The sequence below is a fragment of the Amblyomma mixtum genome, chromosome 2, assembly GCF_055824585.1.
Source record: "Amblyomma mixtum isolate Tamu chromosome 2, ASM5582458v1, whole genome shotgun sequence".
NCBI lineage: Eukaryota > Metazoa > Arthropoda > Arachnida > Ixodida > Ixodidae > Amblyomma > Amblyomma mixtum.
In genome coordinates, this window is record NC_143013.1 from 15,782,805 (window position 1) to 15,798,266 (window position 15,462).

At 48.6% G+C, this 15,462-nt stretch overlaps 1 protein-coding gene across 1 annotated transcript; it reads left to right on the forward strand.

The window, feature by feature from the left end:
- Positions 1–893: 893 nt before the first annotated feature.
- Positions 894–12,731, forward strand: LOC149358520 (uncharacterized). Its single transcript, XM_089570627.1, has 5 exons — positions 894–1,634; positions 7,421–7,849; positions 8,231–8,403; positions 9,885–9,915; positions 12,455–12,731. The coding sequence occupies exons 1-5, from the start codon at positions 1,581–1,583 to the stop codon at positions 12,674–12,676; spliced, it is 909 nt and encodes a 302-aa protein (XP_089426753.1). The 5' UTR covers positions 894–1,580; the 3' UTR covers positions 12,677–12,731.
- Positions 12,732–15,462: the final 2,731 nt, after the last annotated feature.

Here is a 15,462-nt window from a genome sequence, read left to right on the forward strand (position 1 = left end):
ATGTTTCGAGGCCCACAGAGGCACACTTTGCCTTCATTACAGCATTTTCTAGAAGCTCGATCAGCTCGCGCAGCTCGCGAGCTGATCGAGCATCAACACTGCCATGAGTGAAGAAAGTTGCACCTTCCTTGAAATTTAAGCGGCCAGCCATATGCCTGGAGCAGACTCGACAGGAAGACACTCATTATTTGAGTGCGCTAAGATGTGTCGCTACAGTCTCTGTCAGCTGCGGACACCATCCCAGGTGTGAAGTCAACCAGCAACTTCTTGTGCCACTACACAAGAAGTCCTCCGCAGCGTGCCTATCCGTCGGCCGGGATCCCGAAGGTCACTGGAAAGAGGAAAACAAACAAATGCTCCCGTCGAGACGCTTAGAACAGGAAAAAAACTCAAAGCAGACATGACGTAAGCGCTACGTCACCGTTATTGCCACTTGAGCACTTACTAGTGGCGCTACAAAACGAGTGCATAACGTTTGTTCAGTGGCAATACTCACTATATGCCATTTTTTTTTCACCTACACTGGCTACACTAGTGTAGCCAGTGTAGCATAGAGCTAATATACCAACGCAGTGTAGCTCACGTGAACGCTACATTGGCTACACTTGTTACACTGGCTCACGTGAACGCTACACTGGTGTAGCTCACGCTACACTGGCTACATCAGTGTAGGTAAAAAAATGGCCCTTATGTATGCCTTATGAAACATGACATAACACGCGTTAATTCCTGCAGTGAGGTAATACAGGAGTAGCACGGATTAGACCACAACTTTTTGATCATAGGCGCATAAACGGTGTAGAGAACACTAACTCCCTACTTCGTTCAAACGCATACGTCCAGGAGACGCAGCGGAGCTGATGTCACTAGAGTGACTTCCAAAATGTCTTGGCCCAAACGTAAGTGCAGTCCTACGTGCAATCTACACCAATACTGCGGAACGAACGCGAGCAAAACTTGGAACTAACATATTTGCAGCGCCTAAACGATACTGCAGCTATGGGCTAGCGTTTTGAGCATCCACCTCGCTTGCGGGAGGTGCTGGGTTCGATCCCCAGTGCCGCCGGGTATACCCACTGATGATACTAATGGTGCAAACTTTCCACTGGCCTGGTGCTCGGCAAATCTGGGGTGAAATGTTTGGGAAATTAGTGCTTGACCCCTCCTTGTGTAGTCGAAAATACCTTGTGCCATATGGCGCTCTTCGGCTAAAGCTGCCCTAGTGCCACAAAAATCATCATCATCATCACCACCTAAACGAAGATCATCGGCAGCCTTCGCTCTCTTTTGCTCACAAACATGATATAATTCGACGACCCACACACAAAATATTAGACCTCACTTGTGCGTAGCATTGCATCCTGCAGAAATGACTTCTCTGCTATCAATGAAAATCCATTGTCTTCTTGCCAGTCCTGGAGGACACCGAAGAAGGAGAAGACAAGCGGAAAGGGCGCGTGAGGTGCTGACGGGGGCTGCAGCGTGCGGCGGCTTTTCTTCTTGGCTTTGCATGCAAACTGTGCGCCGCAATGCCGAGTGTGCTCGAGTAACGGTGGCCGAGCCAAGCGAAGCCTTCATATATGTTGTGCTCGGCTACTGAATCTGAGGCCAAGCTGCTGCCTGCGAACATGAACGTGAGTGCCTCATTGGCGTTTATGTTTTCAACGCGTGTGCACTCTTCTCGCGAGTGTAATCCGCACGAGCTGAACGCAGTCCTGTTTAGTATACCGTGGTGCCGAATATGAACCGCTTGGCGCTGCGGCGAGTTTGAGTGTTCAACGCTTTAGGTTGAAATGGAATTTGTGAGCGAGATAGAAATATCTGAGAGTTGTCACGGTTGACTTCCGAGAAGGTGTTTTATTTCTGTATTGCCAGAAATATTCTCATGTATTGGGTACCTCAGGCGAAGAAACGGCATTGCGGCAAGACGCCGAAGAAGACGAAGATTGATAGGTTTCAATCACCTACAGGATCTTTAGCTGCACGGAAATGTCGATATACGAAGGTTTTCACAGTTACCAAGATGCGGCCGACTCTGCTGGAATCAAACCTGCGACATGGGACTAGGTGTCAGTACAGCCACTTTACCAATAAGACGCATCGCGGTAGGTATGGATGACGCCTAATCATGTTGTCAGAGCACAAAGCGTACTTCTTTTCATGGTATTTTCTGCACAAAAACGACCGCACTTAAACAGTTTCTTCTTAAGCACTTTGTGCTGACTGCGTTAAGCGAAATTAAATAATGAGTTGAGGCAGAATATCTGAAATTGCTAAAAAAAAAAAAGCATCGCAGTCTGTCTATACGTTGTTGGGTAGCTAAATAAGGAACTCTGAGAAAAAAAAAAATCTGTCTCCCTTGGTTGCTTGAAAGCGCCGCGTCATGAGAAGTATTAGCACATCAGTTTTTCGCTGCTCCCGAGTGACCGGAAGAGTGAAACCAGGCGCAGTACCTTGCATTTTTCCGTTTTGTTATGACCGCGAACTAAAGCTGGAGAGGACAAAAACTTTCACAGGGAGGCGTAGCGTCAGGTAAACAGCACGGTCATGCCCATTTGTGCACGTTGCAAAAGCTGCAAGTGTATACAACTGTAGAGCTACTAATCTGGACAACAAGGCCGTTGACCGCGTGTACGCATGTTGCATCGCTGGAATTGTACGCCGCATCAAATACGTGTGGTCAAGGGCGTCCGCAGAACTTTTTCCAGTGGGGGAGGCACCCGATGTCTGGGGATGGGGGCGGCGGTAGGTTAGCACCAAAAAGGAACTAGTGCATAAATAATATCCGTAATTCCAGGGGGGGGGGGGGGGGGGGGCAACCGCCCCCCTTGCCCCCCCTTCCGGACGCCCATGCGTGTGGTCATCTGTTACTCTGACTGGGTGCGTCCCTGCGAACGTTCGCCGTATAGCGTGACAAGCTAGAACAGCTTAGGCTAGAAAGAAGTCTATTTCACCGCCACACAAACAACTGTCCTCCTCGGATGCCAGTGACTGGAGGGGAATACAAACACATATCCAAGTATTCACATTTTACACAAGATCAGACCCACACAATATCCGTCCTTGGCGCGGAGCAAGCCCCACGCTCTACCATACATCTTGGGAATGCCAGGACAAACCGGACAGAAAGTTAATAGTGCCGCACCCGACACACGAGCAGTGAGTGGAGGCCCTGACCAGCCACAATCTGGATCATCCAGGTAGTCAGCAAGTCAGCTGCCACCAGCGGAGCCCTGTACTAGGGGCCCCGACCACCCGGCTCCCGCGAATTAATCTCTTCAAAATAAGTTTTCTCTCCCTCTCTCTCTCTCGCCGTTGTGCGCTACAAATGGGGCCGAAGATATCACAGCCTAAAGTTACTGCGCGTTCGCCACAAGAGAGACGTCAGCTTGCTAATTATCTCACTGCGACGCCACATGTCCGAGCTAATGAATGCATCCATGGACTGATGCCCATTCCGTAGGCCGTGTCGGTACTACCGCGGCCATTTTTATGCGAAGCATACTACTTTAGCTACCACTTCAGCCCTTCACCGTGGTTATGCGCCTCCAAATCACGTGATACATGACGTCACACCACGTGACACGATGACGTCACGACAGTAGAGAAACGGGGGCCCACCTCGCGCCGTCGCTGTGGTTGTGCGCCTCCAAATCACGTGATACATGACGTCACACCAAGTGACACGATGACGTCACGACAGTGGAGAAATGGGGGCCCACCTCGCGCCGTCGCTGTGGTTGTGCGCCTCCAAATCACGTGATACATGACGTCACACCACGTGACACGATGACGTCACGACAGTGGAGAAACGGGGGCCCACCTCGCGCCGTCGCTGTGGTTGTGCGCCTCCAAATTACGCGACACGATGATGCTACACCACGTGACACGATGACGTCACGACAGTGGAGAAACGGGGGCCCACCTCGCGCCGTCGCTGTGGTTGTGCGCCTCCAAATTACGCGACACGATGATGCCACACCACGTGACACGATGACGTCACGACAGATCGCCGTCACGCGCTGGGAGAGGGAGAACGATGCCATCGCACAGACGCCGGAATGTCCTCGAGCGGCATTCCCGCGCATTTCGAACGCGCGTTCACACTCGGTGTAGGTGAAACGCTCGCTCCACCGGGCAGGCGGACGCGGCTTCCGTGGCAATCCAGGCGCTCACCCAACGCGCGTCTCGGGGTTAGTCGGCGTTCCGCTGTAGCCATGCCGTTGTCTTCCCCCACGACGAAGGCTTCTAGTGGTTGTATTAAAATGACCAAGTATTCAACCAAGGAAAGCCATGTATTACCAAGCCTAGTCATCAATATGCTTCGCATCTGACTAGGCTTAACCTTAGCTAAGCCTCAGCCATTTTTTTTAAATAGTGCGATACAGAAGATAAACAAGAATTGTAACACAAGAATTGTGTTGTAATTTGTGTTATCTTATGCCCCTCCTGCTTGGGCCAACGCTGGCCTGCAGTATTTTGAACTAAACTAAAACTAAAAAGAAACTAGGGGAATGTGCTGGCTAACATCTGGCTTCGGCGTTTATCTCGCAAACAACAAATTATGAGGAAAGTGAAGCCGCGTTTCGATGGAGGTGAAACGCAAGAGGCGGCCGTGTGCTGTGCGATGTCAGTGCACGTTAAAGATCCCCAGGTGGTCGAAATTTCATTTATTTCATTTATTTGTCCCTTAAAGGCCCGAAGGCATTACATAAGGGGGGGCGTACATACAGGTTGGAGGGTAGTGGCAGAGAACACAAAAAAAAGAAAGGGGGAAAAATACACGGGGTACAAAAAGAGTACAATAATATACAAACTAAAAGCAAGAAATAAACATACAAAAAGAAAACAAGGAACAGTTGGCACTTCGGTGTCGCAGTATGAATATGTTTATGAGAAGTGATTAGCCAGTTTCTCGCGGAAAAGGCGGCGATCGGAGCATGTTATTATGTTGTCGGGAAGGCCATTCCAGAGCACTATGGCGTCGGGAAAAAACGAACTGCTCATTGCGGAGGTGCGGGTTTTAATGCGTGCGATTGGGTTACTGTGGTTTAGGCGGGATGACGTACGTGGGGGTGGCTGCAGCAACAAATGTCTTGGTGAGCGATAAAAGAAAGAGTGAAAGAGGCATAGACGGAAAATAACACGGCGAGTTGCTAGTGTTTGAAGGCCGAGGGATTGTTTTAGTAATGTTACGCTGGTATTTCTTGAGTACTGCGATGTAATTCCGGAGACCTCCACTACGGCGCCTCTTTCTCTTTCTTCCTTCTTTCACTCCCACCTTCCTACATTACCTTACGGCGTGGTTCGGGTGTCCGCCGAGATGTGAGGCAGATACTGCGCCATTTCCTTACCTCAAAAACCAATTTACCAAGACTGAGAACAGTGCAAAAAATCACACCAAGGACAGGAGATCGTACAAAATGAGTTAACGGGCAGGCACAAACATTCACTGGAGGTCAGAATACTTATTCACAAGAAATCCCGACTGCAGGGCCTGGCCATTGTGAAAACTATAAAGAAGATAAAAAAAAAAAACAAGCACTCTGTTGTAGTATTGTAACGCCGAAACGGGTCACCGACGTGCCCAGAGGAGGACCGGGGAAGAGGTGCCCCGTAAACCGATAGTGCAAGTTGCTGGCTGAAGTCAGCCTGGCTCCTCTACCTGAAAAGAGGGGCAGCGTTTATTATCTTCTCCCTTTCCCTTTTCCCTGCGCATCCGGGTGCCGCTGTGAAGGCGCTCGCGGTGTCCGTCTCGTCCGCTGCTTTGTGAAATCGTCACACACACATTAAACTGCAGACTGCAGTGTCTTAAAAATCTTAACCACACTACAAAGGCAAGCAGAATTGCATTTATAGCGAAACATGCATCACCAACTGGTCCGTGCTGCCACTCGAGTAATCGCTCCATTCTTTCACTCGTTTCTCTCCTTCCCTTTACCACTTCATCTATAGCGTGGCTGAGTGTCGGGGAGTATTCGATGACGTCACAGGGGTCGTCATTTTGTTCTGCAAGGAGCACACAGAGAGGCCACACACATCGTCACCGGCTCCGGCCTGCATTGCTGAGGCTGCGCGCTGTACAGCAAAATGACATGTTGTGACGTCACGTGAATACCCTTTATAGAATGAGAGAATCACCGCACCGTTCCACTGATCAGAATCTCTTCAGCCTTTTTCCTTCCCCGTGTTGATTCGAACAGTCTGCAAGCATTTAGCGGAGGAAAAAAAAAATTGAGTGTCAGCACCTCGGATGCTACTAATCAACAACAGAGTGAGGCTACTGTTTCATTGGCCGAAAAGCTTTCTTCAAGTAGACTCTATTCCTGTGCCTAAGTAAGTCAGTGCTAACTGAGAGTCATACCACTGAACATGCTCTGTCAGCCGAACAAAATGTGATCGCGTGATAAATTTTTAGGCATCGAATATCCCACTTACAATGGTGCCCCTTTCCCGTGGCTAAGCTCCATTCCCGTGCTTTTCTCGCAAAAACCAGGCGCTACGAATGAGTCTCTCTGGCTTTTTATTCGGCTGTTGGGATGCTTCACGTGGCTTGCCCACCCGTATCCCCATAAAACGTGCAGATTCTGCATTTTACAGCAGTGCGGTCGCTTCTGTACCCATCTTTTCCTTTGGCATCTACTTCTCCGGTTTGTTGTTTTTCCTCTGGTCGGAATGCTGCCATCTACGCCAGACAGATCCGGCATCCACGTTTAACTTAGCGTGCATATTGAAGGCCCAAGCCCGGCATAAATAGTAGTCGCCCATGGAAGATCCCTTGACGTACTTGGTGCTATGTAGCTCCAAAATGAATGAGAACAGACAGTCTGCAAAAAAAGAGCGAATTCTGTTACCTCTGCAATGTAGTAGAAAATCTATCATTGATATTATCTATCCAAAAGAAAACAATTCAGAACAAAGCGAAAAGTTATCTGATCCTTGAATGTGGACAATAAGTTCTCTTTTATATTAGTCGCAAAGTGAACAAGGGAGGGAAAACCTCAGGGAGCTTGCCAACGTTTCGACAAGCGAGCTTGTCTTCGTCTGGGCAAAGCGTTCATCGTTAAAAGTTGATCAGCTTAGCAGCCATCACACCTGTACAAGATTCACCCTCCCCATCCTAACGCCATTCTCACTTCACACCCTCCTCCTCCCCTTCACCGGGCCTTCGTCCTCGGAGTGAAGACCCTGTTTAAACACCGACAATGATGAACGCTTTGCCTGGACGAAGACAAGTACTCTTGTCGAAACGTTGGCAAGCACCCTGAGGTTTTCCGTCCCTTATTCACTTTGTGATTATCAAGAACCGAACCAACTGAGCAACCTCTCTCTATTATGGACTCTTGCATATAGAGTTATTGGAGAAGTGGCATGCGCTGGGATATTTGCGCAGCACTTACCTTCAACATGGCCGCCGCAGGAGGAACCCCAGAGTCCCGGCTGCTCGTACCAGGGCAGCAGTCGCGTGCCACCGCGGTCGTCAGCGTTGCGCCAGAGGCCGCTGGGTAACTTGCTGCAGCGGCGGGCGCCCGCCGCCAGCGACGCCTTTCCCGAGACGGAGATCATGTTCCCGCTGCTGCCCGACGCCAGGATGGACGCCTGGAGCGGCGGCGGCTACTCGCAGGACAGTCCGCCCGACAGTCCGCAGCACCGGTCGGCCAACAGCCGCACGCTGGGCGCCAGCTCGGTGCGGCTGGGCAGCTCGGCAGCGCGGAACAGGGCCTCCAGGGACGGCGGGTCGCGACTCGGCAGTCAGCGGCTGTACGCGACGTGTAGCAGCCGACCTGCCAGAAGCGTGTCCAGCGGCTTCTTCAAGAGGATCTTCCGGGGAACACCCCGAAAGTATTCGGTGCGCGACTGACGCGCGCGGTTCTCGTATGCGTAAAGGAGGACATGATACTGTAGAAGGAGATCGATCTATAGATTTAGTAATCATTAAGCAGCTCTAACGATTGATATATCAATCAATCAATCAATCAATCAATCAATCAATCAATCAATCAATCAATCAATCAATCAATCAATCAATCAATCAATCAATCAATCAGAAATTCAGTCAGCCAGTGATTCAATCAATTAGTCAAAAAGTTCAAGTACATATGTCCTATACAAAAACGTAAAACTGATTACTCAAGGTATCCTTTGCGACAAAACAGCCCCGGTAATGGACGCGTAATTTTCGCCATGTGGCGAATGATATTCGAGATGAGGGTTAATCGCTGCGACCCAGGTTCCCCCGGATCCAAAAGACACGCCTCCTGAGCTGAGCTTCAGCGACGTGATGATGCGCTACCACCAGCAGTCTCCGGACTCGGGCAACTCCTTTGGCTCGGCTGCGAAAAAGACTGCAGAGCGCAAGGCCCTGCCTGAAGTTGTGGCCGCAGCGCCACCCCCAGCGCAGAGGTACGCGTGCACGGACAAAAGCCTTCCTCAGCCCCCCGAAATGGGGGAAGAGGGAATGCTTTTCATCGTTAACAAGCGGCGTATAAGAAACCTAGTTTTGAAGCTCGGCATCCGCTTTCAGGAGCTTCAGCTTAGTGAAAGACACTGCGGCAGCCTCTAAACTTTTCTCGCGCAAACAGCCAAGAGCAAAAAAAAAAAAAAAAATGGCGGGTGTAGGACTGGGACAGGAAGCAGAGGGAACCAACTCATTGCTGTTAACCAGACTTCGTCATGTCATGTCCTGGATAACGAAAGGACAAAAAACAGATGGGAGAGAGAAGATGGTTTGGTTTATGTGGTTTAACGTCCCAAAGGGACTCAGGCTGAGAGACGCCGTAGTGAAGGGCTCCGGAATTTCGACCACCTGGGGTTCTTTAACGTGCTCTGACATCGCACAATGCAGAGAGAAGAGAGAACAATAGATACAGATACTAAAGATATTACTGAGGTACGCTTGCATATCGATGCACAGGAAGGCTACAAGTTGTTCTTGCGAGGTCTTATGTAATCAGGACTTATTGCGCCAGGGAAAGTTGAGATAACGGTGCATGTATGTATGAGGGGACAGTGTGGCACTATGTGTTTGTGCGCAACTGATAGCTGATGCAATGTTCCTTTTCTACGGTCACCATTTACAACGAAGGGAAGAATCAGTGAGATAACGATATATGTCCTACGTAGGGTTTTAGTGGTAGAAGAAGAAAAGACACGCTTGGGTACTCGTGAAGAGAATAGAAACGACAGACATTGTCGTCGACCTATCGTATGTCTTTAAAATACTGGAGATCTTTAGGTCCCATTCAAACTTCTGAATGCCCCACGTATGTCCGTCGAATCCCTCTCAGCATTAAGCATCCCATTTTTTAAAGTGTCAGAGCTGCACTTAGTTTTTAATTTTAAGCCGTGGAGGACTTCGTCGGAATAATTTCAAGCAGCTGAGGTTTTACAACGTACGCCAAAATATCAGTATGCAAGCGTTAAGAAAATTTCAAGAATCTAAGGCACTAAACGTACAGGGGTGATGATAGAAAAAAAAAAAACGCGAACAGAGTGGAAACAAGGCGCTCCGCTGTTCGCATTTCTTTTCATCACGCTTCTACTTCAGTGGTAGCAAAAAGACGCTAGAGTCATCCGTGGTGCATTCTAGGAGGTCTCTAACGTCTTTTTTTGCCGTCTAGGTCAAAGCGCGACCAAAATAAATTCGAAGAGCGTAACGCGTAGGCGGCGCGTTGTTCGCGTTTGTCAAAATATTACCATGCAAGGGGCCGCGGAAATTCAACCTGTAATATTGGGCTCAACATACAGAACTCCGCATTCCCTGAGTGGCGAGGGGTAAGGGCCAGTGAAGAATTATTTCTTACAATATTATAGCATATCTGGTTATTTCTTTTCCATTTCGTTTAGCTTTAATGTGTTTGCAACATTTTTTTTTGTTCTTTCAGGAAGAAGCGGCTCACTGCTCACGACCGCAAGGTTCGTTACTTGTATCTGAAATTTTCTTTGCTGTGAGCACAGCTATGGAAACTGATCATGCTTTCAAAACCGCGACAAAAGCGATTTTTCTAATTCATGGCGCGCAGTATAATGAGTTAATTCGTGGAATGTAACAACCGGTTAAAGCACGGCGATGTACAGAGGCAAGGAAGGGTAAAAGAAACGGGAATCAACAGTTTGCATAGTTTCTATACTAGCAAGTTTTATTACGTTTATATCCGCATCCGGCGTTCGCGTACGGCATGCGAAGCCTCGGGGGAGTGGAGGCAAAGTGGAGAAAGGGTGAGAGTGAGAAGGAACGATTGAAGAAAGGGAGAGAGAGGGGACGAGTTGTTCTGAGCGTGGGAGGCGACGCGTAGCGAGAGGGAAATCGCGGTCGCCAAGCAGGATCGACCGGTAGGGAGAGTGGCGAGGGAGTACGACGTGGCACACTGATTGGTTGATTGGATCGAGTGAATGGAGTGACTGATGGACTGGATCACGCCAGGCGCCACCGTCAAGGGGGAACTCCAGTGCTAACGCATACTTCGCCGCATAAGTCGCATTGATCGCCTGTAGCGCTTTTTTAATTCCAGGATTCCCAGCGGTTCAAGTACGCGTACATTGTGCTTTCGAAAGCGCGATTGTTTGTCTGAGTAGCACAATTCATACATATATTTTTTTACTTAAGGGCCTCAAACTATCTCGAGCGCATTTAGGCCAAACGTACGTAATATTTTACAGAGTCAGTAAATATAGGAAACAACTTACAGATGGAACTTTCAGTAAACGTGAACTTCAGCGAAGGAGAGTGTGTTACATTTGAGGGACTGACGTTCTTGCTCATTTCAATGTCAACAGCGCAACGCATTCGTCTTCCTTGCAGCCTTAGCGCTGCGCCCGTGTAGTGCAAATTATTTCTCGTGCACAATTAAATTAGCCCATCTGTGCAGTTTATCTCCGTTGGATGTAGCAAACGGCTCTTGCAAAAGACAGCGTTGTACTCCACGAAATACCAGTAGTCGCAGTTACGTGCTGAAAGAAAAAATACCAGTTCGAACGTGCTTGACCGTAAGCAAGCAGGCGAGCGACAAACGCGTATGTTTACAAGTGGCAAATAGCTACGCTGCAATCCAGAGGAAAGAGCCATGCGAAAAAGCGTAAACAGAGGCCGTATATTTAAACACTTGTTTCACAGATTCATTCTTTCATCTTTTTGTGACTAGCCAATCACACGGGCTAGAGCCTTACGAAGGGCATTGTTAGCTGCTGTCAGCTTAGCCATCACAGGCGTAAAGAGGAACACTGATGGAAAAGCGAAGAAATGAAAAGGGAAAAGCTCTTTCCTTTGTGGGACAAAAGGTCGTGAGCAAAGCACGCCATCTATTAAGGGTGGCATAGTCATGTCTGTTCATTTCTTATGAAATATACAAAATTTCAGCTCTCTAGCGTTAACGGCTCTTGAGAAAAAAATTCAGGGGGCACCTTGGCTCTCGTAAAGTGCTGCAAGGCGAAAGCGTTTCCTGGCGCAGTTTGTTTTTATTTTTTTATATTTTTTTTGGCATATGCATTCCACTGCTTTGTGGAAGCATCTGTAAAAGTGGGTCGTATGTATCCCACTACAACCACTGAAAGAAAGCCGCTTCTTAAATTAATAAGACGTTGAGTTGGGTGAGTTGGTAAAGATTCATACTGCTAAAAAAGCGCAAACAACGACGGACAAGAAGGAGAGAGAGAGAGAGGGGGAAAGGCAGGGATGTTAACCAGAAAGGATTCCGGTTGGCTACCCTGCACAGGGGAAGGGAACGAGGGGAATTAAAGAGGAAAGAGAGAAGTAAAGGGAAATAATCACAGTCTGTCAATCAAGGCAGTCACTCTCAAAAAGCGAAAGAAGGAAAGAAAGAAAGGAAGGAAGCGGTAAAGCTTACGTGAAAATCAATCGCAAGGAAAGCGGAAGAAAAAGAAAAAGGAAAACAGCGCTCCTTCTCTCTTTCTTTCTTCTCGCTCGTCGTTGTTCGTGCTGTTTTGCCAGTATGAGCTGCCTCCTGTAAATGCAGCCCCAAGTTCATATTTCTGAAATGTGGACATCGCATGTGCTTTTTAAAGATTTTGAGTGCACATTCTCCTTTGCAAGCTCACAGTTCATGACGGAGCGAAACAGCGTGGATGCACAATGCCGTTGAAGCCGTTAATAGGACTGAAGCTGTTGTGTCAGCGCGCTTCCTCACTATGCGCTGTGTATAACCAACAGTTCCAAACAAAACTTTTAACTCACAGTACAGTGCGCGAGTGACTAGAGCAATGGACTGTACTGTGTTAATGCTGCCTTACTCGTCGAGCTGCAAAACTTTTAGTACTAATTAGAATCACGTGGTTGTTCAGTTCGCGTGTCTTTTGAGCTGGCAGACCCCATGCAACCTATATCTGCCAGCAGATACGACGAGGAGAATGCTCATTGGACCGCGCATATCTGTTGCCTTACTACAAACACTCGCTGCATATTTTGCACCAAAAACAGGGCTCTATTGGTGTCTCGCAGATGGTGTACGTGAAGATCCTCCAAGACGCGCTCAACAACCAGGACTCGTGCCCCAACAGCGCGCTCATGGTGACGCCTGACGTGGACACCGGCTGGTTCCTTGTCTCCTTCCATGTCTGGGTGCGCCACGACCACCAGCCTCTGAAAGACGCCGTAGCAGCCAAGAGGTTCCCGAAGCCGGGGGCCACTTACTTCGTGCACGGAGGCACGGGCACGCTCTGAAGTGGCCTTCACCTGGTCAGCGCCCTAGCAGAACACCGAGACAGAGATGGACCCCAGGACGTGGCGGTGTTGGTCACCCCAGAAAAGGCAGCTGTGCAGGATGAGAATCAGGACGGCAAAAAGAAAGCAAAAAAAACAAAACACAAAATCTCTTCATTACTCTTAGGGCTGATGCTGAGCGCAGTGGTGTCGTGCACGCACGCTGAAAAGAAGCTGAACCTCTGAAAGGAAAAAGTGAGGTTCAGCGCCACTCCCGCATTTCAGCAGCCCCCCCCCTCCCCCCCCCCCCCCTCCCCCAATCCGAAAAAAAGAAAGCAAATGAACAGGAGCTCGGGCGTTGAACTCGGTTCAGAGTTGTTTTTTCGTGTTATTCGGGTCTTCCCTATTCTGGCGAACTTGTTTGACGCGTTCAATAAAACTGTTTCGCGAGGGCTCTCGACGACGTACTGTGTGCGCCTGCACTTGTTCGTATACAGCTGCAACGTGCGAAGATGTGAGAAGTATGCTGCTCTGAACACGTCAGTCCGCATGCAACCTGCAAAATGAGCCCGCCCCAGAAATTGCCGTGTGCTGCGCCGAATTCCGCTTAAATGCAAGAGAATTTAAACTGCCGTCAAGGAAAAACCCTGGCGTCCACGAATTTCAGCGATTGCTCGAGAGAGTTGTGGCAGTTTAAAGATTGCCTTTTCACAATGATGTAATGAGTCAGTATTTGACACGCAAGCCTTTTCTCCGGCGATCACTGCTTTGCTCCACCGAAGTGTGGAGTCCAGGAAGCTGTCAGTGAACGTCTAGTCAATGTTTCCCCACTTTTGCAACAGTTTCTCGACTTTGTGTTCGGCGCTGATGGCTGTTTGTTCCTCGGACGATGCGCTACGGTTATCCAATTATATTAAACTCAAATAACCTCAATAGGCCGGCTTCGTCGCTCCGTAAGGTCCACCGTCCTCTGCTTCATCCAGTTTTACACAAGCGTAGAACAGTCCTTCTGGCCGTATTTCTGTTGAAACATTCATCCAAATTCCAGATTCTTGCATCCCCGTGGAAGCATACCTTTCCGATAATGCCCTGATCAACCTTTTCGCTAGTGGTAGCTTGAATTCAGTCAAGAACAAAAACTATAAGACCAGAGAATCAGCCCCGTGCCATTACGTTCCCGCCTCTGTGGTTTAACATGGGAAGTTAATAACGAGGGGCACTTAAATTGCGTATGTGTTGGTGATGGTTTCTTCGCCCGCGTCAGCCATTGGGCGCGCGTGACGTTGCAATCTCAACGCGAGCGCAGAAACTGTCATAAACATGTTGGCCTACCGCTGCAACGGGAAGTCGAATCACGGGATGAAGAAGGGAATGAACGAAGGAAGAGAGAAAGAAGCACCGTAGTGGAGGGCTAGTGAGTTAAAACCACCTGTTTTTTTTTGCCTCTTAAAAAGTACGCGGCGCCGGCGGACAACCTCGATAGAGAAGAAGCCACCACGCTCAGGCGATTGCAAACAGGCGCATATCCAAGCAGAATCATGTTTTTCATTTTTTTTATTTGAAAAATAAAGTGCGAACAGCTATATACATGAAAGAGTGCTGTGAAAAGAGCCCTTTATTACCCAGGGTTAATAGGCCTAGTATAGTTCAGTGGGAGGCCATCCTACCCGGCTCAGACCCGAGCACACACCTCATGCTGGTGATGAGGGCCAAGGATGGAGCGGAGGCCAACAGGGCCCTGTACTAAGGAAGGCTTACAACCGGCGTCGTCGCTTCAGCGGACGCGGTTGTTGCGACGCGCGTCTGTTCTTTCCATCTTTTCCCTCACATCTTTCATCTCCCTTCTGTCTGCACGTGGAAGCGATTGTGGCTCAGCTCGAGCCAGTGGGCAGGCCCATGCACTTTCCTTTTCGTCCTTCAGTCTCAACAACAACAACAACACAACTAAGGAAGACTGACCACCAAAGCTCTTTATCCCTCCGCCTAATGCCTTAATTCTTCCGTACTGAAATAAATGTTTTACTGTCACCACTGGGGATATTTAGGGAACTGCCATTGCAAAGCACAACAACTGTATTTTTTATTTCGTAACCTCACTGCTATCTTGACACAAAATAATTTGCCAGTGCACGCGAATATGCTCCATACATCAGTAACGCAAGGTAGTCAGCAACAATTGCCTTCAAGGTACTTTTGCGTGAAAAATAATTTTGTCTATACATGTAAAACAATTTTACCTCACCTCAACTGTTCTTAAAGGTAATCTACAGGTTAATTTCTCCATGCTTATTTGCAGCCACATCGTTTCAAATGATTTACTTGAACTATATGTGATGTTTTAGATCGTGCCTTCAGACCTGTGTAAATCTATCACAGCTATTCTGATTGCATTTAGTGGCTTTATTGCTTTTATATACAACCGAATATTATAAGGCTTAAGGTATAAGATAAGATAAAACATAATTAAGCTCTTGCAGGAGACGTGAAACCATTTGGAGCAATCATAAAGAAGAATGATAGAGCAGGTCAAACAAACAAGGAAGAGATCATGTATGCGAGCTGCAACACAAGGGATGACGTCAGTCAGAACATTGCTGGTACAGACAAGCCATACAACTACTCCCTATGCCTGTTTATATCGCGCTACAGAGCTCACGTGAACGATGTGTACATAGAGTCACTAGTCTCGTGTGGCACCCGATCCTCGGCTGCAAAGGTCATCCCGATAGCGCCGGCGGCGAGCGATGCTTACGTCCCGCGAGCTCTTTAGATAAGGCTCGTCCCGAGATCTAGCCTTGTCTCGCGAT

Coding starts and splice junctions, on each gene's coding strand:
- LOC149358520 (XM_089570627.1), top strand. CDS start 1,581: ATGTTGTGCTCGGCTACTGAATCTGAGGCCAAGCTGCTGCCTGCGAAC. Junction 7,850..8,230: donor GAACACCCCGAAAGTATTCG/GTGCGCGACTGA, acceptor GCTGCGACCCAG/GTTCCCCCGGATCCAAAAGA. Junction 8,404..9,884: donor GCGCCACCCCCAGCGCAGAG/GTACGCGTGCAC, acceptor TTGTTCTTTCAG/GAAGAAGCGGCTCACTGCTC.